This window comes from Notothenia coriiceps, unplaced genomic scaffold (genome assembly GCF_000735185.1).
Source record: "Notothenia coriiceps isolate Sejong01 unplaced genomic scaffold, NC01 NC01_scaffold00013906, whole genome shotgun sequence".
In the NCBI taxonomy this organism is placed as follows: domain Eukaryota; kingdom Metazoa; phylum Chordata; class Actinopteri; order Perciformes; family Nototheniidae; genus Notothenia; species Notothenia coriiceps.
Window position 1 is genome coordinate 149,670 of NW_011346607.1, and position 26,599 is coordinate 176,268.

Genomic DNA, 26,599 nt, shown 5'->3' on the forward strand with positions numbered 1-26,599 from the left:
TTGTGTGTGTTGTGTGTGTGTGTGTGTGTGTGTGTGTGTGTGTGTGTGTGTGTGTGTGTGTGTGCTGAATCATGGCGCCAAACGAGGCAGGAGCGACACTACGATGATGTAATATGAATCAACAACCATGGTTCAGGCTCCTACTGCTACTAAATAAACGGCTAGGTTTGGTATCTGTGTGTGTGTGTGTGTGTGTGTGTGTGTGTGTGTGTGTGTGTGTGTGTGTGTGCGTGCGTGCGTGCGTGCGTGCGTGCGTGCGTGCGTGCGTGTGTGTGACGTGCTTTACAGTGGGTGTGATTATGTGCATTGTCTGACTTCATTGCATCCTTCATGCTGGCCCTCTGGCACATGCTGTACTTAACATTTTCCAAATTCAATTGTGACGCAGGCATTGTTGTTCCGGTTTAATCAGCTACCGTTTCCCCGGGCAGATTATTTCTTTTTGGTCATTACTTTTTTATTGTTGTCTTTTCCTCTGTTGCATATTGCATTTAGATAGGAGATTACCTCCATTATTCCCAGGGCTGTTACGTAATAATCCTCAATGCAGTAGATTCCAGTTCTGGGAAATGTGGCCACACCTTTGGTGTTAACGGCCTATTTGACTAAACGTGAAACACAAGAGCAACAGGTTACCACTTCTAATGTGAGACAGCAGGTAATATTCTCTTTGCATTTGCAGTACAGTAGCTAAATACTGCAAAAGAAGTGACTGAGTGAATCAGTATGTACTACATATTATCCTGTAAATCCACTCTGCATGTCACAACAATTTAAATCCATTGAGGCTTTAAGAAAATATCAATATATTTTTTTAACAGTTATTTGAAGACATGGTGCAATTTTTTCAAGACAGTAAAAATCAAACTTTTTTTTCTCTAGTTTCCTTTCCTTCCTATCCCATACCATACATTTCCTTTCCTTTCTTTCCCTTTCCTTCCTATCCCATCCCTTTCCTTTCCTTTCCTCTCCTCCTCTTGCTCATTATCCACTTGTTTTATCAATGTCTTCCAACCTTTCACCTACGAAGTTGCGTAAACATGCATCATCCAATCATCACATTATCTGCCTCCATTCTCACACATGCACCCACACACAAACGCACTGTGAACACCTGTTGGCCTGATTAAAAGCAGGTGTGCATTTTTGTGAGCTTGTCAATGATTAGCACATTATGTGCGTTTGGATGTGCACATGCAACTGAATTTACACAGACATCACCCTCAGTTTGAGAAAAGTCAGGACAGGTCATGGTGTGTGTGAGATCTGTCAGTATGATTCATGTTCTACAAGAAGAAAGCCTTGGGGAAATAAGACACACACACACACACACACACACACACACACACACACACACGCGCACACATACACGCACACACACACACACACACACGCACGGACGCACGCACGCACACGCACACGCACACGCACACATACACATGCACAGAAGGTTACAGGAAGTCAGTTCTAGCTCTGGACTGGTATCATTGTTTGTTTAAAGTTTTGTTTTGAACATATATTTGGCATAAATGTCGCACTTTTGACCCCTTTAATGTGTGCTTCGGTTAATCCTGATGTCACTGCTGTCAAACATCAAAGTGTGCAGCGCTGTTCAAGTATAGAAAGGAAAGGGTAAAAGCATTTATGCTATTCAGTACAGTTAGAAATCCTACTTAACTTCATTACAATGCATCTGTGTAGCACCCTCTAATATTTTGCAGCTTTCACATTTTGTATTGACTTGCTCTTTTTGTCATGCAGCCTTGCACTTTTTTATTGAGTCAGGTCTAAAAATGTAAAGTTATCTTGACTCAGCTCAAGTAAAAGTTAATAGCTTTTTAAATGCATCAATAGAAAATAAAATACCTTGACACAAAAATGTGCTACTACGCTAAATTTCAGTACCACTGCATGTTTAACCAGAGACATTTCATTACTCTATTAACAACCCTGCTTCATTTTTATTATCTTTGCAGGACTATATATGTGACAGATGTGGTAAACATTAAGAGCGATGAGATGGAAGGAGGTGTGAAAGACGGAGCGAGCAGGGGATATGGAGAGGTGCTTAAGACGTGTAGTGATGAGTGAGCGTGTGTTGACGAAGAGAGAGACAAGAGATGGCAGGACATTTACTGACTCAGTATGAAATACATAGAGATGGACATCATGGGTATAGGATTGAGGGGGAAAGACCAGTCCACACCCTGTATTGGTCCAATTAGGACTTGAACCGGCAACCCTTCGATTCCCAAACCAAGCCCCATGATCATTTTAAGCATACTTTTTGTCTCACATATGAGTTTAAGAATGCAATCCTTAACACACTTACATTAATGAATATCTTGCCCATTGTTTTTAGATGAATCGTTTATTTGGTTTATAAAATGTCAGAAAAAGTTTCTGAAAGTCCAAGTATTAAATATCTTGCTTTTTCAGTCAGAAACCCATATATTTTCACTTTAACACAATATAATACAGAGAAGAGTAATAATTATTGATATTTGAGAGGCTAAAAACAGCACATTTGGCAGTGAAATGGCTTCAACATTAAGTCGTAATATAGTCAATTAGTCGACTAATAATTGCAGCTCTTGTTGAGTTTGCACGGTTCAGTGATGATTATGTAAATGCAATTGAAAAAACTGTTTTCTTACAGTTGAGCTAATTCAAGTTGCATTGTGGGTAATGTAGGCACACAATGAACAAGAAGGCCTGGATTAGGACAGAAGATGTCTGCGTACATTTTGATTATTTTTGAACGTTCCAATAAGGATGCCATCTTATTCATTTAATGTGAAACCTGTTATATTACATAACCTTTAATCAGTATGAGCTGAAATATTATAGCTATCTCTGATACAGGAGCTTAATCTAAAAAAGGCAGTGGAGGGTAGCAGTAGTGGGATGACGGCGGTGGAGAGGAGCGAGTGGAGGATTGAAGTGACAGGTTGTAGTCAGAGCAGCTAGACCCTGGAAGATAGATGAAGACAGGTTCACAGCTCCCCGCTGAAGTCATGACAGATGATTAACTGTGTGCTGGTGTGTGTGCTGGTGTGTGTGCGTTTCTGTGAGGACCGGGTCAGCGCTTTTTTTGCCCAAGGCTGGCTACCCCTGAGTGTGGAGTGTGTGTGTGAGAGTATTCGAGTACAAGGTCAGCAACTTGAGCCCTACAAAGCTGACTGACACTGTTGTGTATTGGTCATTGTGTTATGTGACATGCGTTTATGTTTCACTATCTCTCTCTATCTTTTCACCTGCGGGGTCAAACTGTTTCTCATGCTTTTTTTTTCATCTGTTTCCACTCGAAATAAATTAACTGAAAAGGCACTTAGCTTCCCCGTCATGAAAACAAACATATTTCTGTCGTATCCCTGATTGCCTTTTTTCTCAGCTCAGCTAATATTCACTCACTGCCAAACTCTGTACAGCAGTATGAAAATTGCAGTAAAGAACATCGTTTACAGCTGGCTGCACACAAATGCACCATACTGTCTTGTGTGTAAGGTTTCACAAATGAAAGACTCAAGGCCACGTTTAATTCAGGAAATTCAGTTTGTCCACCTACATTTAATATCATGTTCATCCTGTCCACATGAGAGACAGTCCCAAGTTAAAGAGTCATTAAACTTTAAACATTTTGGCCTTCACCGTGTGCTCACACCAAAGGATTTATGAGCAGAAGCACAGAGAATGAGAAGCTGTTGCCTTGAGCGCAACCTCACAGGCAGCACTTCCCTCCTCCAGTTGTCTATTAATCATTCATCATACACAAAGCAACATTATCATTTATCTTAAGTATTGGTCACCTGGGCAATAGCCAAAGTATACTCTCCTGTTAGCTCTGCGTTTGGTCTCTATCAACCTTGAGAAAAAGAAAAGTACATGTCTCTTTAGCTACTAAATGCTGCGCTATGTTCACAAACTAGCTGCTCCATTTGTCTGTCTGCTGTTTGATGCGAAGCAGGTACTAACAGCAATTTATTCAAGTTTCATTACAATCAAAACGCTAATGAGAGCTGCAGGACTCAATCAAATAAGTTAAACCAACACAATGAGCTAAAAGAATAATACAAAATAAAGAATATTCTGCAGGGTCCAGAGGATACTTTTCGTGTTGTCATGACAGACAACCCTTTTCACATTAGACATCATCTTTTCAAACATTGTTGTATACAAATATATAACATACAGTGCAGTTTAGACCAGAAAAATAAAGGACTTGGACTTGGGAGTAAAAAACCTGACTTGCCACTGTTTCCAATACATGTTTTAAGATGAATAGTAAATATAAAATGTTATAATATATAAATATTGAAACTTGTACATGAGGAGAGAGCTTTTGCTCTTTTTCGTTTACGAAGAACATACTTTGAATCCGGAGACAAAGCAGGGAAAATGTTAGCTCATAGATTGAAACAAATAGAAAACAGACAGATTATTCCAGTGATCAGAGATGAGCATGACAGACTACAGTGTGATGCAGCCAAAATCAATGAATCTTTCAAGAATTATTATTCTAAATTATATAGCACAAAAAATAACTTGAATGAAGAAGCCTTAGATAGCTTTTTCGGAGATTTTAACCTCCCGAGCGTCAGCTTGGCTGACAGATCTGCTATGGAGGCACCTGTTTCCCAAAATGAAATAGAAAACGCAATCATGAAGATGGCATCAGGGAAAACTCCAGGGGACGACGGTTTTGGAACAGAGTTCTATAAATGTTTTAAAGAACAGCTTTCACCATATTTACTGTTGTTATTCAATGAAATATTAGAATCTGAAGCCATGCCTCCCTCCATGAGCAGGGCCATTATCTATGCCGTGTTATATGTGACATCGAGTATCAGTTTTGACCGCCCATATGCTCTCACGCCGAACGGTTTCATTTCTTATATAGCTAGTCGCATGTATAAATTAACTTTAGCACAGGTACTTACAATGTGGTATATAACAAGTGGTAATCGCCAGCGCTTTAAACGTGTCCCGATTACCCAAAGATCTTGGCGGTATTATTTGTCATCGCGCGCTGGATGCGGTTGTCCTTGTGGGAAGGGCGGGGAGTGGTGGGCGGGCGGACATTGGCCCCTGTTGCAAAACTATTAATTGTAATCAAGGATGGTTGTCTTTCTTCTTCCTCGCGATATGGCTCTTGGAATTAGGTCGAGATAGGTTAACCCGGGTGTTCCGGTTAATAAAACTGCGCACCATATTGTTGTCTAATACGGGTAAGATTAAACCAGTATCCGAAAGAGCGTAGATCACTGGACGAGGCGTTAGTAGCACCGGTTTAAGAAACTCGGACGAAGATCCGATGGTAGATTTTTGGGAGGAGTACAATGGGAAGACTCCCTGATGCCGCGGACCTTACTTTGGATGCACCAAGATCTACGTGTTTATCTACCTTGGGTGGGAAGAGGGTTTGCTCACGGTCATAGTAACCGATCTTTAGACATCAGTGTCAAATCTTCCGAATTCCCGCACCAATGGGTAGTCTCTACCTAGAAACGGGGCAAATCNTTGGTCTTGGCCATAGTGGAGTTTGGAGTGTGACTGTTTGAGGTTGTGGACAGGTGTCTTTTATACTGATAACGAGTTCAAACAGGTGCCATTAATACAGTTAACAAGTGGAGGACAGAGGAGGCTCTTAAAGAAGAAGTTACAGGTCTGTGAGAGCCAGAAATCTTGTTTGTTTGTAGGTGACCAAATACTTATTTTACCGAGGAATTTACCAATTAATTCATTACAAATCCTACAATGTGATTTCCTGGATTCTTTCCCCCCATTTTGTCTCTCATAGTTGAAGTGTACCAAGGATGAAAATTACAGGCCTCTCTCATCTTTTTAAGTGGGAGCACAATTGGTGGCTGACTAAATACCTTTTTGCCCCACTAAGTCAAGTTAGTCTGGAAAACCAAAATAAAGAGCTAAATGTTAAAACTATCATTATTTAATGTGGGTTTCTCAGTATGAGCAAAACCTTAGTAAGTCATTTGAGCCAATACAGAAAAAAGATTATAGTAGCTTGAAGTAAATGGTAAATGGACTGTACTTATATAGCGCTTTTATCCAGTCTTTAAGACCCCTCAAAGCGCTTTACATACTACATGTCATTCACCCATTCACACCCATTCATACAGAGCAGTGTACCTTACTCTAGGACCTAACATTCACACACATTCACACACCGTTGGCCATGCCATCGGGAGCAACTCAGGGTTAAGTATCTTGCCCAAGGATACATCGACATGTTGACTGCATGGGCTGGGATCGAACCCACAACCTTCTGGTTGAAAGACGACCACACTCCCTCACAGCCACAGTCGCCCAGTCGAAGTCTACTTAAATAATTTGTAAATGGCAAAATTATTTATGGGAAACCACATTCTTGTCCATCCATACCAAAAAGAACAGTTTCCTAGCAATGTGCTGTATTTTATAAATGAGGTGCCATAGGAAAATGCATACTTTTAATTAAGTTAAACCTACAGTGGTACAGTTACAGTAATAAAGCCTAGCTATATTCTCGGCTGAAACCCACTCATCAATTCATTCATCTCCTGCTATTATATTCACACAATCATAATTCCAAAATGTCATAATGTCTCTTCATGTTTAAAAAATCTGAAATATAATGAGTCCTCAGTATAGAGTAGTCCCAGCAATAAAAGGCACATGTAAAAAAGGGTTCAGAGTTGTGTCACTCACACGCATTTCATCAAGAGCGGAGCGAGTGTGAAGAGAATGGGAATAAAAGCGCCCCCAGCACTGAGCCAGCTTTTCATACACAGTACGTCTGTATGAAGTAATGGGAATTTCTGAAAAGACGACACAATCTGTTACCTGATTCTAAACAGTGAGGGTGCATTTGTGAGTACAGAGGGTTAACATGGGGGCAGATGGAGAGGATACAGGGGAAGTTTTTTTGTACTATATTCAAAGTGTTTATTTTCACACTGTGTCTGACCACAGGGCTCACTTTAATGGAGCACTTTCTCTTGAATTTCCTCTGTTCCCCAAATGCCTCTCCTCTTCTTCTTTGCCTCCGTCTCTTTTTCCATGTTCTCCTTTCCCTTTGTGTTTATTTGCCCTTTTCCGTTCCGTTCTGTTTTATCTTCTGACGGCTCTCCCTTTGCCATTGTCTCACCCCGCCTCCCCTCTCTGTGTGCTCCGCTCTCCCCCAGGTGGATTATCGCACAGAGGACGGCACAGCAAACGCAGGTTCGGATTATGAGTTTGCAGAGGGAACGCTGCTGTTCAAGCCGGGAGAGACCCTCAAAGGTAAAATAAAAACTCACAGCAATAATGTATGGCATATTTTCCAAAAACACATCGCTTAGACTGAGGCTCAAACAGATCATCCACAGGGAACGCTAACATTTTCTTTTTGGAATAATGTTTCATAAAGAAGAATCCTGCTAAGGCTGTACTGTTTAGAACAAAATAACTTATTGTGATTATTTGGCCTGATATTGCAATTTGATATGTTTAAAGATATAGGAGATAATTTTTAAAACATTTATCACTTGGAAATTGTATCAAAGTTATCATGGTGTGACCCTTATAAGAAGATCTGTACCAAAACAAGGATTTTCCTCAATTTGGATTAGATATGCAGCACTAACTACAGTAAACTATTCTGTCCCAACCTGTAATGACATTTCTTTCCCCAGAGATCACAGTCGGAGTGATTGACGATGACATCTTCGAGGAGGATGAGTATTTCTACGTCCACCTCAGTAACCCTCGGCTGGTTGGATATCCGGAGATCGGCACTGCCCCGCAGGACACCAGCGTCGCCCCCAAAGCCGTGCTGGGGGACAACCACACCGCCACAGTGACCATCTACGATGACGATCACGCAGGTAATTGAACCCCTAAATAACGTTTGATGGGAATAGATACGATTTTATTCATGCCCCTGTAATTATAGATTCTCCTAATGGTCTGGTTCTGTATCGATTACGTTATTGAATCGTGATGGTTTTTCGTGTAGAAAAAAAGTATGTATATATATTCCGTTTAAATGTATAATGGAAAACATTGCACCTTCTAGTTACAAGCACTGTTTTTCAGAGATTAATGTTAGTCGTTTCTTTTTGTCTCTCACAAAAATAGACTTGCAACTCTCTTATTGAGTCGTACAATTCAGATGGATCGGTCTGCTTGGTTTCCATTTCTCCTCTTTAAGGGTTTTCTATATCATCTATCTAAATACAATCCTCCTACCATCATCCTGTTACTTTTGAAAGACAGAGGAGAATAGAATTTTGACGATTTAAATCCTCCTCACTTTCGAAGTAAATGTTATTTTCTGTTCTGTCTATACCTAGATCATGCAAAACAGACAGTGTCAAAAGTAGAACTGGTTTTAATAAAAGTGTCTGCACCCATCCAGCGTTATTTTAAATCCACATGGGTCTATTATTGTATTGCTAAGGTCCCCTCAGTGTCACCACTTTTCAGCCACAGTAGTTTGAAAACAACCAAAGACAATTAAAGTGACTGAGTGGAGCGTAGGCGTTTACCTGATGCTCATTTCCTTTTATCTAGAGAGAGTGGGAGGTAGTCTATTATCCCCTTGACTTTATATACAGCACACACTCGAGAGCAAAGTAGTGAGTGAGCGTAGGTGTTTATCAACCTCATCTTTCACACTTTTAATGTTTCTTCTTTCTTCCCTTTAGGTATCTTTACCTTTGAGGCCGGCAGTCAGAAGGTGAGCGAGAGCGTGGGTGTGATGGAGCTGAAGGTGTTGAGGACTTCGGGGGCCCGAGGCCTGGTGGCCGTCCCCTACCGAACCGTGGATGGCAGCGCTAGAGCGGGAGAGGACTACGAAGTGTCCGCCGGCAAGCTGGAGTTCCAGAACGACGAGACCATGTGAGTACAGGAACTGTTACTAAATCGTGAATATAGGCACACTTGACCAATGGCCCGAAAATCCAGTGGTGTAAAGTAACTTAGTATATTTACTCAAGTACTGTCCTAACGTACAGTTCTAGACTTGTACTTTACTTGAGTATTTCAATTTCTTGCTACTTTGTACTTCTACTCCACTACAATTCAGAGTTAAATGGTGTACTTTTACTCCACTAAATGTATCTAATACCTTTAGTTACTTTGCAGATTTTGATTGATAATGTGAAATATAATCAAGTCTTAAATCAGACGGTACCACTTTACAATAAGACTACCCTTATAAAGGGTTTACGAATAGTTTGTAATTCATTTATTAATTAGGTTGTGAACACTTTATAAATCATTAATAAGCTTTAATAAGAAATGAGATAAACAGGGCAACTGTGACCGGTTGCTTGCCAAATAGTGAGCCCACATTTATCTGTACTGCTAAGTCTTATATTGGCTACTTAGCTTACTCCGTCTTCTTCATCAGCCAGCATCCTTGGTATCTGTTGTCCACTGAGTTGATTCTTGCTAAGTAGCCAATATAAGGCTTAGTCATCTTGCCAAATAGTGAGCCTGTGTTGATGTATGAAAACTATGTTAGAACTGGTTTATAAATGGTTCTTAATGATTAATAAAGTGTTTACAACCTAATTCATAACCTAATTAGAAACCCTTTATGAATCCTTTATAAGGGTAGTCTTATTGTAAAGTGGTACCAATCAGACTTTAGTTCCACCTGGAGTAAATTCAGAAGCTACCCTGCAGTATACAAAGTCATTCAAACTAGCTGTAACCTTTACCAGCTTTGATAACACTTTAATGCATCAATAATTATAATCAAAACATATAAAATATATTATTCTGAAACGGGCCAGTACTTCTACTTTTGGTACTTTAAGTTTATTTTGATGCCAATCCTTTAGTCACATTTTGATTGCAGGACTTTCACATGTAACAGAGAATTCCTTCACTCTGGTACTTCTAGTTTTACTCAAGTACAAGATCTGAGTACTTTTCCCACCTCTGCCAAAGTCGAATAAAATAAACCTTTTTATTCATTAAAATCAGGTTTTTATATCACTCAAAGGTGACTGACATACTTTTAGTCTCCCATTCCTCTCACTCTGTCTCCTTTCTTTGTGATTGACTCTCATTCAGAAATGGCTGTTCAGGTTAATCGAGTGTGAAACATGCATTTGCGGTATAAATAGCTCTATTAAAGCAGATAACAGCGCAATAATGCCACTCTTCAAGGTAGGCTACTCTGCTTTCAAATGTTTCCTCACACGTGAACACACATACACACACACACACACACACACACACACGCACACGCACACGCACACACACACACACAAACACTCTCGTGTCCTTGGGCACATGCATTTTTAATATGCTGATGTTAGCGGTGTTAAATTGACCAATACATAAAGCGGTTGGGAGTGCAGTTTCCTCAGTGCCTCCTGGGGTCCCATAAAGCAAGTTGTGTGTGTGTGTGTGTGTGTGTGTGTGTGTGTGTGTGTGTGTGTGTGTGTGTGTGTGTGTGTGTGTGTGTGTGTGTGTGTGTGTGTGTGTGTGTCTGTGTCTGACTTTTCTGCTTGTTTCCTCTTCCTCAAGGTGCTGTTTGATTCATGGTTGGACAGATGTTAGGGTACAATTATATTAATACAAATGTGTGTGTTTTGTTTCTAGGAGACAAAAGTTGGGAAGACGGAGTGTGTATCAACCTATATATGTGTGCTCTCGAACATCTATTCTTGTAAGGACCAACCTGGCTTTAGGCCTTGAGACTTGGGAGAAAAAAAACATGCTATTAGATTATAATTATTCCTTCATTAATGTTTTCATCACTTTAATTTGGGAGCTGGTAAAGCAGGAGTTAATTATCTATTAGATATTTAGATCAATGTAGATGTGGAAAGGACACTATTTCTCTATGAAGTGAAGTTAAGTACAAAAAATTGTAAATTGTAAATTCAGTGTTTTAGTACATTTTACTTATTAATTTGCACCTCTGCTCATGAGTATGAGTACAAAAGAGGCTTGTCTTGTCTACTAAAAAGGCAAAGTATGCTTGTGTGTGTGTGCGTGCGTGCGTGCGTGCGTGTGTGTCCAAGTACAGTACATGTGTGTACAATGATGCAGTCACTACTTATAAAGCAAGCTAGTGAGCTTAGGAAACGTTGAAAGAGGGGTGAGAGGGAGCTAAAGTAGGCAAAACAAACAGATATACAGTATGTCCTCTGGAAGCTCATTATAGTCTCTAGTGCAAAACTAAATAAGATACTGTTAGATTGTTTGCTACACGAGGATTACAGAGATCAGAGGGTGCGGTATTCTAACTTTGTGAGTAAACAAAGAGCATCGATAAGCATCTTCCTCCTCTGGCTGCGGATGAACAGTGAATACAGCTTGTATTTGTGAAGCTTCTGAGAACCATGCCAAGGTTTAAATAACCTACTCCCATTTTTAGCTTGCAGCATGCATTGATCAGAACTACACAGTGTGCTTTTTGTTGGGTAGTTACACACTACTTCTTCAGCACAGGTAAAACAAAATAACCTAAATACTGCTTTTTATTTGATTTACTACATTTGGGCCTCATTTTGTGCTATTTTTCTATTATGCCTTTTCAATATGAAATCTCTTTGGATTGAATGTGATTCTGCCCTTTCAGCAGTGATGATATCAGAAATGCTTTGGCGTTGCAGTCGGTGCTCTTTTTAAAGGCTTTTTGGGAGGATGGACAAACAGGAGCACAACAAAAAAGAAAGGGCAAACAGGATGTGCTCTCATAAGATATCCCTCCCCCTCTTTATTTTCTCATGGCTTTTTCTTGCTGCTACCCCTCTGTGTTTTCTCTTTTCATCATTGTGCCTTTGAGCCCCTTGTCCCGCTAATGTAAAGCTGCTTTAATCCGCTGCACTCGCTTGTTTCTTTCCTCTCTCTGCCTCCCCTTTTCTCTATTCATTAAATGTCTGCTCTTCATTGACCTTGGATTTCCTCTGTGTAGCCATTTTCAACCTTTTTCTCATTGGCTTTCTTCAACATCTCTCCCCCTTTCTCCCATCCCCCCGCATTTCTGCTTGGTATAATTTTAGATTTCCTTATGTTTTGTCCTCCTCCCTTCTTCCCTGACCTCCCTGTCAACTCTCCTCTTTCCCTTTTCACCCTCCTGATTAGCATCTTCCTCCTTTCAGTCTTTAACCGTTACCTGTTCAAACCATTCCTCTCTCTCTTGCCTTGCTCTTATCTTGCTCCACTGCTTCTTTCTTACCTCTCCACCTCTCCTTATTCTATCCCTCCCCTCACCCTCTCCATCCATCTATCTCTGTCTAACCCTTTACTCAGAGAAAAAGGGACTTTCTGCCAAGGCAATTTAGCTGGATCACAACCCAGACATAACTCACCCTCCACACCTCTTTCTGTTCTCTCCTGTCTGACAGCATGTCTTCCTTCGTGCTGCGTAATAGTTTTGTTTACCCATTTGGTCTATTTCGGCGCATTTAAGCAACCACACCACACCTGCATTAATCTGTCACTTTTGTTGTTTATCCTGTCTGATGGAATTAGATTTCTGGAAAAGTGGTAGAAAGTGGGTAGATGGATCACAGAAGAGAGGAGGGGTAGATGGGGAAAGAGTGCTGCTTCAAATTCTTGGAAAATCTGAAAGGCATTGGAGCTGAACTGACAAGAGGAGAGGAGAAGGAAGTGAAGAAAAAAGGGGGCTTCACCTCAATGTATTAATATCTTATTCATAGAAAATAATGTGACACCATCAAGAAAATTCCGTTATCTCTTACTTCCCCTCCTCATAGTTTCAGATGAGGGACAAAGGCATATTTGCTCATTTATACTTCAACAAGTGGATGATTTCTGAAATAAAGACACAATATCAGTTAATAAGAACCACCTGCAGGGGGCCAGTTTTGCAAAACAGCACTGGCTCTATCCAACATAAGTCAAATAGTTCAGAAACACTTGAAATGGGAATTCAACTATAATGTTTGTAAATATCTTTATCAATGCTTTGTAGCATACATTCATTCTGACCCAAAAATGTGTTTTCATATGCAGTACACATGTATGGAGAAGGAGTCAGGAACATGGATAAAAACACAAGGAGGAGAAGTTATAGAGAGATACATGACTTATTAATGAACTGAGGAAAGGAGTGAAGGAGGAAAAAGACATGAATAATATGTAAGTGCGTTATCGTTAGTATGTTGTTCTCTCACTCGAGTGGAATTTATTCAGTGTCACTGTGGGAAGTCACACACACATACTCTTGATATGCAGCATAGTTAATCTATATGTATTCATTATTTGGACTCACATTATGCACACGAGGTAATTAAATCCCTCTATGCCCTCTCTTCCTTTCTTTCTTTTCTGTTTTTTGGTAGTCAGAAGGCATGTGTGCAGAAGACAAAGTTACGTGTGTCTGTCTGTGTCTGTGTGTGAGTGTGTGTGTGGCTCAGCAGGGTCAGTTTATTCTTAGCCTTCCTCTGACCTGCAACCGAGCTCAGTCACTGCCAGAAAACACACCTGTGTGTGTGTGTGTGTGTGTGTGTGTGTGTGTGTGTGTGTGTGTGTGTGTGTGTGTGTGTGTGTGTGGTCCTCTCCCCTGACTGCTCATTATACATTTCAAACAGATGTTGCCACCACACTGTGCCGACGCCTGTTCAATTACTTATGTGTGTGTATGTGTGTGTATTTACTGTATGTGTGTGTGGGAACTCACTTTAGCCAACATAGTAAAACTTTTAACGTGTCACCTTGCAAACCAAGCTCTAATTAATCATCAGTATGCTTACTAGAAACAATAAATTACAATTCTCATTTCATATTTCCTTGTTGACATTTACACATTTAGTTTTTTCACAACATTGCGAGATAGGGCATGGTCTTGGCCGAGGTCTTCATTTCTGTGCTGATAGTTGGGCTAATGTCAAATGAGGCTAAACATACATGTACTGTTTATATTAGCTACAAATGTTTAATAATACAAGATAAGATACATACATACCCACTTATGAGTTCCCCATAAGCCAGCTGACAGCCGACCATACCATAAGATACGATAAAATAACATTGTTCTGACCTCTGACTGCTTCCAGGACCGACTTCTACAGAAAGAAGAAATAAAACATAGTTGTCAGTTTTTTTTTGCAACGTTGTCTGTAACCCCACAAACTATTATTACTTTGGGTTGTCGGCCAGGTGTTCGAACAATTGCTTTCTCACACAGTATGAGAGTCTTGCTCTTGAATGACATCAGTGCTGCTACAACATGGAGAAATCCAAAGATACCATATACCAAATTGTCAATTTGGAGAAATCTCATCATGCCTCGCAGACAACAAGACATTCAAACGCCAACATTCCCCTCATCACTTCGCGGAGACACAATCTGTTTCTGTTGTTCCAATGAACCCCCTGAAGTGCACCAGCTGTATAACACTACAATATGGAGTACTGCGATCGCCCTGCCTTGTAATCAATGTTGCCTTATGTGTAAATGAAGCCCAAACACAACTTCTTAGTGTTTTCGACAAAGCTGTCTGCAGAGCTGTGATCATGTATTAGCTGGAGGGGAATCAGCTTGTACGTTTTAAAAACACAGGAATTAGGAGTGAGACAGAGGAAATATGAGGAAAGTGTGCAAGCTTGTGTGGGTGGGCGTGTGACACAGCGCTTGTAACGTGTTTGATATTTGCAACCTGTTTCTCCGTCTGTCACCAAAGCAGGGTGACTAACCCAAAGCTGTTCCCAAAATAAAAAAATCCTTTGAACTTTAAATCCTCAAGAGCTGCGCGCTGTACGTAGAGTGTTTGCTGCAGTGTGTGTAGTTCCATGCACAGGCATACAGATGCATTTGTGTGTGTGTTGTTAGCACTTTTTTGTATTCCCTCACAGTCATGTTTGTTGCTCAGCAAGCCCTTCACAAACAAACACACACTCCAGACAATCAGCCCGTCTGCACATTGTGCCCTTCCTGCTTATCAGCCCTCTTCTTCTTAATAAACTGTTTATCACCATATTGACATTAAACGTGTTCAGAGAGCTTGGATTTTATTCTTCAATGTCATTGTGATGAAAGTCTGAGCACGCTTTCTTTTAAAAATGTGACAGAGGACACTCCATAATAAACGCGCTGTGCTTTGGTAATGTTGTATTTAACCAATCATACAGTGGAAACATGTTTAATGCTACCAACATGTTATAATAAGGTTATTTGTGAGCTGGTTAGCATGATTCTCGTACCCTAAAAGTGTGGGCGGGTTGATATTTGTCACAAACGCAGCATGCAGTCTGGTTGGTTAGTATGCATAGGCTTCCTGCTGGGAATATTGATGCACTGAGTTTGTGTTTGAGAATATCCAGCCTTAAACCTCTTACACGGTTTAAAACAGCCTCTGGTAATGTACCTTGTAAATCTGAGGCCATTCAGAAGTTGGTTCTTAGTGTATTTTTATTCCCTGATATTACTGAAAGTAATACAGACATTGATCCTAAATGCAATGAATATTTCCTAGATATTTTTTATATTATTGATGATATGATATTTGTATACATCATCAAAGTGAGTGATAACCTTCTTAGTTAACATCTGTGATCCTGTTTTGTAATTTGTATCTCTTTTGACTTGTACTTTATTTTCTGTTTTGTAACGTTCTGTGCTATTTCTTTGAGATTGAGTAGCTCCTTTATTATTTAAATGATATATACAATGATTTAAGGTGTTATTGATCCACTTGCTATTTGTCAATTACATGACAAATACCATCTTTAAGCTTACTCATCAGTATTTAAAGTGTACACTTGAGCCAGAGTACAGTTCAAAAATGTCTTTATAGAACATTGTGTACATACTGTATTTACTGTGCTCTCCAGGCCAGTTCCCACTCCCGGCAGTTGCATTGCATTCTCGGATGTCTTCTCCTCCACACATCCCACATCCCTTCAGGTTCAAATAGCATCCTGCTAATGGGCAAATAAACTCTTTCAACTCCCCCTCTCCCTCTTTTTCTCTCCTCCCCTCATTCCCCCTTTTTCTCTCATCCGCCTCTGGATGATTTGGTTTTTCTTTTTTTAAGTTCTTTCCTAATTTGTTGCCTTAGCAACTTTCGATCCCTCTCATTGTAAGCAAAACAAAGATTAGACATTGAAAGAGACGCAACAATGGAAAGAAAGATAAAGAACAAAAGGGAGTAATGATGGGAGAAGAAAGGGAGGTTTTTGATTCGCCGTTTTTCTATGGATTTCTTTTTCTACTGTCATGTGTCTGCACTGAACTATGAAATGCGAAGAGCCGTACGATAACTATGGACAATTTTTCTTTCTTCCTATGTTCTTTCATTGATTTGCCATCTCACATTTATCGTGAGATTCCAAAGATGCCGCTTTGCCTGTGAATTCACAGAGAATGGATTGCGGCTGCTGATAGCATCATGAACCGTGCATCATATGAAGCCGCTTCAATGTGTCTCAAGTTCAGATTCACAGGAGAAATTGCAGTCATGATATCATAAACATAAAGTTATCGACGTTGGAAAATATAAACGTTACCTTTTGTGCCAATAACACATAAGCAGAACAATGGCAGAGATACAAATAATAAAATAGATTTCTGACTTCTAGCTTCTGACCGTCAAAGTCATTTAAGTGTGAGGGAGAGGAACCGTTGTTAGACAAAGCCATTATTGCTGGAAAGTGTGGGCTTGACCCCCCCTTATAAGTTTGCTTCAGTTACCACCAACTTTCTAAAGACCCTATTCATTTAATTGTAACCAGCAATTGGATTGTTTTTGCAAAAAGGTGAATTTCCATAGAAAGGGGCCAGTTTTGCTCCTAATTGTACCTAATTTAAATATATGCAAAAAGCACAGGAGCACCAAGGCAAAGTTAGTGCTTTATTTCACCCTTCGCAGATGCTTTGAGGAATAAACAGCACATATTTTGGTTGTATTTGTGCAGGTGTAGCTGCCGCAAACCAAGCAATCCTTGGTGACTTTGCCATTGAGTGTGTGCGTTCGTGACTCGTGAGACACACAACCATTGTTTACCCATTAATTAGAAAAGGAAAACATTGTTTGGCCAAATGGATTATGAAGATTAAAGAGTCAAATCGCATTTCCGTATAGTCATGGTCTGCAAGGGGGATAGAAAGGCTGAGGTCAGGGAGAGATAAAAACAGGCTGAATGAAAAGCGAGATGGAGAGCACACATGCTTTCATCCTCCTTTCCTCTTCTTCTCTTTTCTGTTTCTCCTCCTTCATGCCTCTTGAGTGTCTTGTTCTCTTCCTCTGCCCTCCCTCTTCTCTATTTCTCTTTATCCTCTTTAATGTCAGAGCAGTCAAAGTTAAGAAGCTTAAGTCAACATCTTCAACAACTGTTGAAGCTGTCCCTGTGTGTGTCCTTTCCTCTTCATGTGTGTGAGCCTGTGTGTATTATGTTTGAAATCAATGTGGCAGCAACCGTCTGTTGTTTGCCCATTGATGTTTTCAGCCTTACTACAGTAATTTGACTGACAGCGCCTCCCGCCCGCAGAGCACCTCTGGCTTTTTCTAAGCACAATTTTTTACCCATTTTTAATCCTCGCCTCTGGCTCCTCTATCTTTCTGCCTCTGTCTCGCAGCGCTGCTGTTAAACAGTCTATTGGTTTGTGGCTCTAAAGACGAAGCCAAAAATCTGACTGTTAAAGTAACAGTTAAGAATTATACAGTAGTGCTTTGGACAGGTATATAGAGGTTGCTGAAATACAAAACAGCTTTCCGTTGAAGCAGCAAGAACTTTTAAATGCCGCCTCTGTCTGTGTCTGTCTGTTTTTCTTCCCCCGTGGTATTGCTGTTTCCTCTTCCCCTCGGTGACTCCGTCTCTTTGTTATACAATTCTGCTATTTAGCATCCCTGTCACTCCCTGTTTCTCTCTCTGCACTCCCGTTTTGAACTTCTTACCCCTGAATCTTCCCCTTGGGTTGTTTTTTTTATTATTGCAGTCCCAGCTATTTTTCTCTGCCAAGCATGCACACACCCTATGGTCAGCACCCACAAGAACATGCACACACTGACTTTTGCATCCCTGTTATCACCCCTCCCTCGGCCTTCGCACACCCTGTAATCACAGCTCAGAGACCTACCGGGAGCTGCAGCAACAGGCCGCCCCTGCCCCGCCATGCCCATAATTACAGACCCTCTCTATACCTCCCTTACTGCCTGCTCCACATCTGCCCGGGGCCTCCCTCCCTGCTCCACCGGCCCAAACACGCCGAGACCACATTAGAGGCTCAGTGCTGAGTTCACTGACCAACTGGTGTAACCGTTCCAGGGTGGGTCAGTGGGAATACCACTTTTCCATTTTCACAGTTTGACTGCCACTTTACTGACAGTTTTCAAATACTTTCAAGCAGCCTTACTGAAATGGGATGGCTTCTTCAAATTCAGGAATCCCTAACAGGGAAATATTTCCAGCTTACTATTGTTTTGTTTTGCAATTAATAAATCAAAAATGTAATCTATACAATAATGACAAACATAAATTCCCTTCACAACTTGACGTTTGATTGGTCCAAAACTTCCAAACAACCAAGACACAATTTGTTTTGGTTATCCTTACTATTTAGAGGCCAGGTTAGGTTTAAAACTATACATGTATTGGTTTAAAAAAATGTTTCCGCATCATTTTTGGTATTTTGGATTGATCAAGTAACCATCTGATGACTTCATTAATAATTAAAAGGATTCAAGTTCTTCTTATTTGTTTCTTGACTTTGAATTCACTTTTTCTGTCCATTCACATCCTTGAGAATTCTTAGAGAGTCAAATCTGTCTGTCTGCCCTCTCTTTTTACACGTTCTTGCTTTTATCCTCATCTTAGCTTACTGTATGTATGGTCCAACAATTTTAACCACACACCCTCTCAATGGTCTGAGGGCATTTACAAATTAGAGTAGTGACCTCTGTGTGTGCATGAATGGATGCTGCTCTGATGGCAGTATCAAACTAATGAAGAGAAATTATGATGCATCCTCAGACCATCTGGTGATGTCCCGTGGCGGAGCTAACCAAACTCTTGTTCAGTATACAAGACAAGCACCGGTCAGTTTCTACAACAGCAGAAATATTCTAATTGCAAAAAAGTGGGGGATAGCAATCAGTTGTAATCAGAGCCTAAGTAGGTACTGGGATAACATTTTTGTAGGAATTCAATTTGAAGAGAAAGGGTAGGTGGTTGAATTTAAATGAAGCAATTCTGACTGTAAAATCATTTTATCGCTGCGTGTGGGTGGTGATAATAACAGAATCCAATCAAAAGTCTGTTATTCTCTGTGTTCTCATTCCATAGCTAGATTTTGGCTGTAAAATACCCGACTTGATCACACTGTGCAGGACAACACATCAGAACCTGAATATAACAAAGAAGAACTTTATTGTAATCAGTATTTGATTGCATTTCGGCATTAACCTTTAAAATCTTTTTTAAAATTCTATAATTCATCCTGAATATATAAACTTGCCTTGCCTTGCCTGAAGGCACAGAAAGTCGCCAAACAGCATTATTTTGTGTGTCTTTGTGAAATATTTGGTCTAGAATCTTGGCGTGGTAATAAATAAACTCAGGGCTAGTTGGTGAGCTAGCATAATGTAGCTTGTTGCTAACGTGCTAGCCACGACATGCTAGAAATGTCTGAGCTTCTTTTTATTCTCTCTTTACTTTATTTATATTGTAAACATATCGTTATTGAATACATAGTATTCTTATACAATGTTTGTGTCTATTGCTATCCTTGACCATGCTAATGTTACATGTCATATTGTACTTGCTAACTACATGTCGACTGTCAGTTAGCAAGCTTGTTAGCTTGGCTGCTAGGTTCATTGGAGTTGTTTATGCTCTAACAGAGGAGGTTAAAAGCTTCCCCATATGGCTCTCAAGTGTATTTTTTCACATCAAATTGAAAATGCAATGTTTTACTGCTCATGCAACACATGGGTATAAACGTCTTTCATATTATATCAGTTATTTAGTTTATCAAACCGCTAATATCACTGAGGGATTTAGATCCATAACCACCTCCATAAATTGGTCCCAACAGTGATAACCTGGGACCCGTTTAGGGTCTCAGCCTATGGTCTCAGCCCATAGATTGAAAAAAGCAACATGATGATTGAATGAACGCTTCTGTGGAAGAGTGATGAGCCAGTTCCTGACTGCACTAGCTCAGGGTAATCTGGTATGATACACACACACAAACACACAACACACACACACGCTGAATGATGTCAGAGTGATTAAATCACTAATAGCTTGGGGAGGGGACGATGTGACTCACACAAGCTCTCCATCGCAACTCCCATCTCTCACCCTCCCTCTCACTACTCTTTCCAATACACTTTCCTCTTCTTCTTCTCTCCATCTATTTAACACACTGTCTACAGCAGGGGTAGCCAACACGGTGCCCGCGGGCACTCAGTCGCCCGCAGGGGCAACGTGAGTCGCCCGCCGGGCACGTTCTAAAAATAGCTCGCCAAACTAATCCAAAACAAAAAAGGAAATGTAATTAAAATAATCTACTCTATGCATAAACGAAACCTAAATCATAGCGAACTCTATCTACTTACTACAACTCTATATCTATCTAACACCCCACCCCCACAATGAATATCGACCAATCACGTTCTTGCTTGATTTGCGGGACCAGCGATGCAGTCGGGAAGAAAAGCAACGTGGCACCTCTCCGCTGATTTTCCTTCTGGCAGAATCTACACAAAACATCAGCCCCATTGAACAGCCTATCATGCCAGCCTATACAACACATGAGGAGCAGAGTTTTACTCTGTGTGTGTTGTAACTTGTATATATATTTATTCCACTTGACGCACACACACGCATGGCGTAATCTCCCCTGGGGACAGGGGGGACATGTCCCCCGCACTTTTCGAAATCCCGTTTGTGTCCTCCCACTTTACAAATATGTTTATTATTATTTTTTAACGCAACCCGTCATCGCCTAGGAGGAGCACACAGCCTCTGAGAGCGAGCGAGCGAGAGAGCTAGAGACAGAGAAGAGAGAGCTGAGGAGCGAGAGGAGAAGAGAGTTAAGAGCTTTAATCTATATTTAATATAGATAAAGTAACAAGTCATTCCAGTGTGTACTATAGGACAGTACAAAAAACAGTTTAAAAGGGAAGTGATTAGTAAAATATGCATAATTAAAAAGAAAGAATGCTAATTAGGTAACATAAGATAAGAATAAAACAGTTTAAATGATTTGTTATTGGTTGTGATAATATTCTAAAGATGATTGGAGTATTGAAAAGTATACAGCTCCCTTTCATATGAGTGTTGAGAGCTGTATCCATAAATTCATTTTGTACTCAAAGTGCAGCAGATTGTTGCATTTCACTTCAACATTTAAAAAAACATCTTTTAGAGGAGGTGAGGACCCCCCTAGACGATGTGAGATCCCCCCTGGAGGATGTGAGGCCCCCCCTAGAGGATGTGAGGTCCACCCCCAAATAAAGCAGGTTAAAATTATTAAATTGCATACATTTTCTTTTAGTAAACACTGAAAACGGGTCCCACAGACCCAAACAGCACACAAAGGTTAAAGGTAAGCATATAATATATAAATATAAAATATATACACTGCAAAAAACAAAAAAAAGAGGAGTAAAAGTAGCCCCCGACTTGCTTTATTTTTTGAAAGTAGCCCTCATCCTAAAAAAGGTTGGTGACCCCTGGTCTACAGTATGTCATCTTTATGCCCCGTCTTTCCCTTATCCTTTCTCTCTATCATCTTTCCTTTCCTTCTCCCTTCCTCTCCATCCTCATATTCTGCCCTGAGCTGGCCCTCTGTCCTCATCTTCCGTCTATCTCTCACTCGTCTTTCCTCTCCTTTATTAATCTCTCTTTGCCCTCCACATCAGCTCCATCCATCCTCTGCCCTGTCGTCTCCTCACTTTTATTCTTCCCATCGCAGATATCTTCTCTGTCTCCCTCTTCATTTTACAGGATGATGTATCGTTCCCCGCCGTCTTATCGTTTTCCCATCCGTTCCTTCTCCCCTCTATTGCTCCCTCTCTTTTGCTGCATTGTTTCTTCTGACCAATTCATCGTTTGCCCTCCATCTTTATCATTGTTCACTTCATCATGGTCCTTATTTTCTTTCAATTCTCTTTTCTCTCCTTGTTGCTGTGTATACATCTTGAAAACAGATGACAAATGGGTGTTTGCAGGAGCCTTCAAAAAGTTTGCTTTGAAAAGGTCAGACTTTAAAGAGACTCACACACACTGTAAACACGCACACACACACACACACACACACACACACACACACACACACACACACACACACACACACACACACACACACACACACACAAGTCTCCACCCTTTTGATAAGCAGCTGCTAGTGAGCAGTTATTAGTCTGCTCCAAATTATTGATTTCTTCAGTGTGCCATAAACGCATTGTCAATAAAGCTTATTTTAGAGACGTCTTTCAGTTTTAATGGTCAGTAAACACAAATAGATCAGAGGATAAGATGTGAAGGGTAAACTGGAGAGAGATGAGCTGAGGAAGGAGAGAAAACAAACGAACAAAGAAATTGAAAGGAGGAGAATGTCCTGCTTTGTGCTCATAATGGTGCATGGATTTATGGTGCATTAAAGAAGAGACAGAACCATGACATGGTATGAGGAGGAGGAGGAGGAAGAGGAGGAAGAACCTTTGTTCTTTCAGGTTTGACTGTCGTTAGTAAATATTTAGGCTAACATCCATTAGATATTATATAATTTGTCTTTCTCAGTTCTCGTCACATTGAGTCAACCTTATTTTGAATAATTTAGTCAAGTTTTATTCGACTTAAAGTCTGAGCATTTTTAAATATGTTTTTATTATAGAAAACCAAAACTATTTTGCTATATTTTAAGTCAATTAACACTTGTTTTGTCATCATATAATAGTAAAAATCTTATTAAGTCATTGCTTCATTTGCAGATTATTGAGACTTTTCTCAAAATGTGTACTAAATATGGATGGAAATGCAATAAAGTCAGATACACTAAAACAGTGTTATTTTGTTGCTGTGCTTTTCTGTTGAACAGATGTTCTTCATCAATAAATAGTTCCAACATGTAACTCCTCCCTGAATCACAAACTGCCCTTTTTATTTCTGTTAAACAAACAGAACCTATTTATAACCATTTGTGTTCCATTATATATCTTTTCAATGTAGCTTTATTACAGTAGCCCTTGATGCTGCATATTCAATATTCTTTGTGTCATTCTCTCATGGTCAGGTATAACAACATCCCACTGACTGCAGGTTATAAACATACATCCTGCAGGTGTAGTGAGAGAAGGATAAAAGAAATATAGACCAAGGGAGGAGAGTGAAGGTGTCAGAGAAAAGAAAGACGAATGGGCTGAGGGACGGGCTTTAAATGAGGAAAAACAGGATAGAGATAGGAGGAAAGACGCATGGACCAATAAGGGGGGGTGAGACGGACGGAGAGAGACAGGTGGAGGGAGAAAGACAGATGAATTGCTGGGAGAAAAAAACAAGAGGGAGGAGAAAGGGCAGGTGGAAGGAGAGAGAATGAGAGGCAATGATGCCCAGAGGGAGGAGAGAGGAAGGAAGGATGAATGGAGACAACGGCCAAGAGTTGGCACCATGGGTGGAGAAGGAGGGAAAGAGGAGGAATGAGTGATGGAGATTAAGAGGAGGGAAAGAGAGGAGTGGTCATTTTTCCTGTGCCAGGGGGCAGGACGAGCATTCGAGTGGTGTGGAGTGAGTTTATGTGAGAGTGTGTGAGTAAGAGCCTTTGGCAAGCATGCAAACTTGGCAGCGTATGGCATACATCACATACAGGCCCTCACCTTGAGCCGCTAATGGCAGTCAATCAAACTGAGGTGTCATTACACACACACACACACACACACACACACACACACACACACACACACACACACACACACACACACACACACACACACAAATAAACTATATGTGTGAGGACCAATGGCTTCATTTACATTATTCTGATTAATTCTCATATGTAGATGTTTGGTGGGCTTTTCAGAACAATGTCATAGAGACCTTGAAGTAGTTCAAATATATTTTCAACTAAATAATATCCTTCATTTTTTTATAAGAAAACACAATAAAAAAAAAAAACTAATGCAGAAACCATCTAGAGGTGTTTTTCATAAGCATGCAGACACAAAAATGTGTTGGGTTTTGACAATAAAGATGATACTTTTAGATAGTGTGCAATACAATGGATTGATCTGCAAGAAACTCACAAACAGTTTCCAGGGGACAATAACAAGTGCACCTCGGATGCACATTTTATGTTTGTGTTTTATAAAGTTATTGAAGTTGTGGGGGAAACTTTTAAAGCAATTTGATTCAGGACTCAGAGACACAAGGAGAGCTGGAGCTTTGATGGCAAACACTGACTGTTTATTTGGAGCTTCGGCCGGAGAATTCACAAGACATGTCACGGGCCAGGAGTTGACCACATGGTTGAGATGCCACAATCAATTCTGAAGAACTCTCCTGTAGTTCAAGGTTTTAACTAGTTCAGAGTGTAATAATCAACATTCTTTATCAGCGAGACAAACAAATATGGACCCTGAATCTAACTAGAGCGTCCATAGAAAAGAATGTGCGCCAGGGAACCTACAGTACAGTACGTTCCAGATAAGGGCTTCTAGATGTCCCTGAACAATAAACTATCTCATGTCAGCTTGTGCTCGGTCATAAGCTGGCAACAACAATGCGCCCAAGCTGCCCCTCCTTAAGAGAGATAGCAGCAATACCCAAGGCTGTAGACCTACAGTATGCCATGGGAAAGAGACAGTGAGAAGAGAAAATGATGAACTGTGTCAAAGGTTAGATACCTAAGCAAATTATTCCCCAACAGAAGTCCTCTATTGGTTTTGTAAAATTACCTAAACTGTACGTTTTGGGGGCTTTTTTTTGACAGATTCCGATATAATTGCAGATATTTGTCTCTTAATCCTAGCGTTAGCCTTTTGTTTGTTATTTAAATATCTGAGTCGTGCAATCACAACAATGCATAGCTCACTTTAATAACTTAAAAAGCCACAAACCATGGCAACAAGCCTTGTGTGTCACTTTTTGCTGTCCTCTTAAAAACAGTTGACGTTTTGTCTTCAGCTTCTTCCGGCCATCTTTCAAATCGATGAAGCTGTTTCTTCATTTGCCCGTGTTGTGTGTATTTGCACATGTTTTCTAAATTTGCTCTGCGTTGAGCTCTCAGGTTCAGCGTAAATATAGGATGAGCAGTGTTCAAACATGCATGACAATAGACGAGAAGGGAGAGGATCAAAGAACAAGGGAAGGAGAGAAGGAAGGACGAGTGCCTGCTGCTCATTATTTCATTTTCCCATACATGATAAAGCACAGGAGTGATAAAGAGTATATATCTGGCTGTGGACCTGTGTGTTTTATCTGTTTCTGACTTTCTACCCTTTCTTTCTGACTTTCTGGTCCCTTCACCTCTCGTTTCCTCTGAAAATCTTCCTTTCTTTTTTCTTTGCTGCGTCCTTGTCTTTAATCTCTCCATCCTTCTGTCCCTCCAGACTTATACATCCTTTGTTAATACATTAATTGGCTTGTTTCTTTCTTTATTCCATTCTTCTTCTCTTTCTATATATTTGCCAAACCACTTCTTTATTTATCATCCAGCCATCGTTCCGTGCGTCTTTGAGCTGTAAATACTGATATATAATTAAAAGCTGCTAAAAGGGTTTGCGGAAGGAGCGGGGGAAGAACTCGCCGCCACAGAGTTTGAACATTTTCGGAAACACAACAACAACATCGGCAAGGGAGGGTAGCCATTAAGCATCTTAGCCATCACCATGATAACTGCTTTATGACATCTTCAAGATGTAACTCTGTCAAGCTAAAGAATCTGGGATTAATGACGCATAGAATGCTAAGAAAATAGTCAAAAGGGTTCAAGACTGCATCAAAAAGGTCCAATTGGAAAACTGTAAATGTTTTGTAGCTCAGAAAAATAGAACTAAATAAATGCACTGCGGCTGCAAAGCCTATTAACATGTGGTTTTATAAGCACAGAAAAGGTGATAGTAGATGCAGAGTAACAGCTGCCTGTTCCTCATGCCTGTAGGACAAACTGCATTTTAAATCAACGATAATTATACGAGTGAAGATTCCCTTTTTCTTTATCAGAACAGGACCTTCCTTGGAAAGATTCAAAATGGCTGACGACACACGGTGTTACATAATCCATTACGTAAAGTCAAAGTGTTTTGTCGAAGCCCTGACCCATGATGAACGAGTCACATCAGAAAACCCTCAGCTGACTCACAGATTCATGCGCTGTGATTCCTCTGGAAGCACAACCCCCAAACACTGTCAGGTCAGGATCCTGCCATAATGTTTAAAAACATACATAAATTACCCATGATTGTAATGTATAAATAGCTGAAGGAGTTGGTGCCGTGTTTTCTGTCTCTTATGATTGAAGTCATGAGCCTCAAATCTTCAGCTTTTTTATCACCCCCCCCCCATACTGCCACTGTGAACCACATTCTGTTTATTTATTATGCAAGAGGGTAAAAGATGTTAATTATGTGCAAATTGCTATGAATGTGTTTATGTTATATATATATATATATATATATATATATAT

At 40.3% G+C, this 26,599-nt stretch overlaps 1 protein-coding gene across 4 annotated transcripts in view; it reads left to right on the forward strand.

The window, feature by feature from the left end:
• slc8a4b (solute carrier family 8 member 4b) overlaps positions 1-26,599 on the forward strand; it is a 93,317-nt gene that overhangs the window by 43,504 nt on the left and 23,214 nt on the right. For all 4 annotated transcript variants that reach the window (XM_010774368.1, XM_010774369.1, XM_010774371.1 and 1 more), the window contains exons 10-12: positions 7,185-7,281; positions 7,674-7,865; positions 8,688-8,880. In XM_010774368.1, coding sequence (XP_010772670.1) covers positions 7,185-7,281; positions 7,674-7,865; positions 8,688-8,880 — 482 coding nt within the window. The remainder of the gene's footprint in view (positions 1-7,184; positions 7,282-7,673; positions 7,866-8,687; positions 8,881-26,599) is intronic.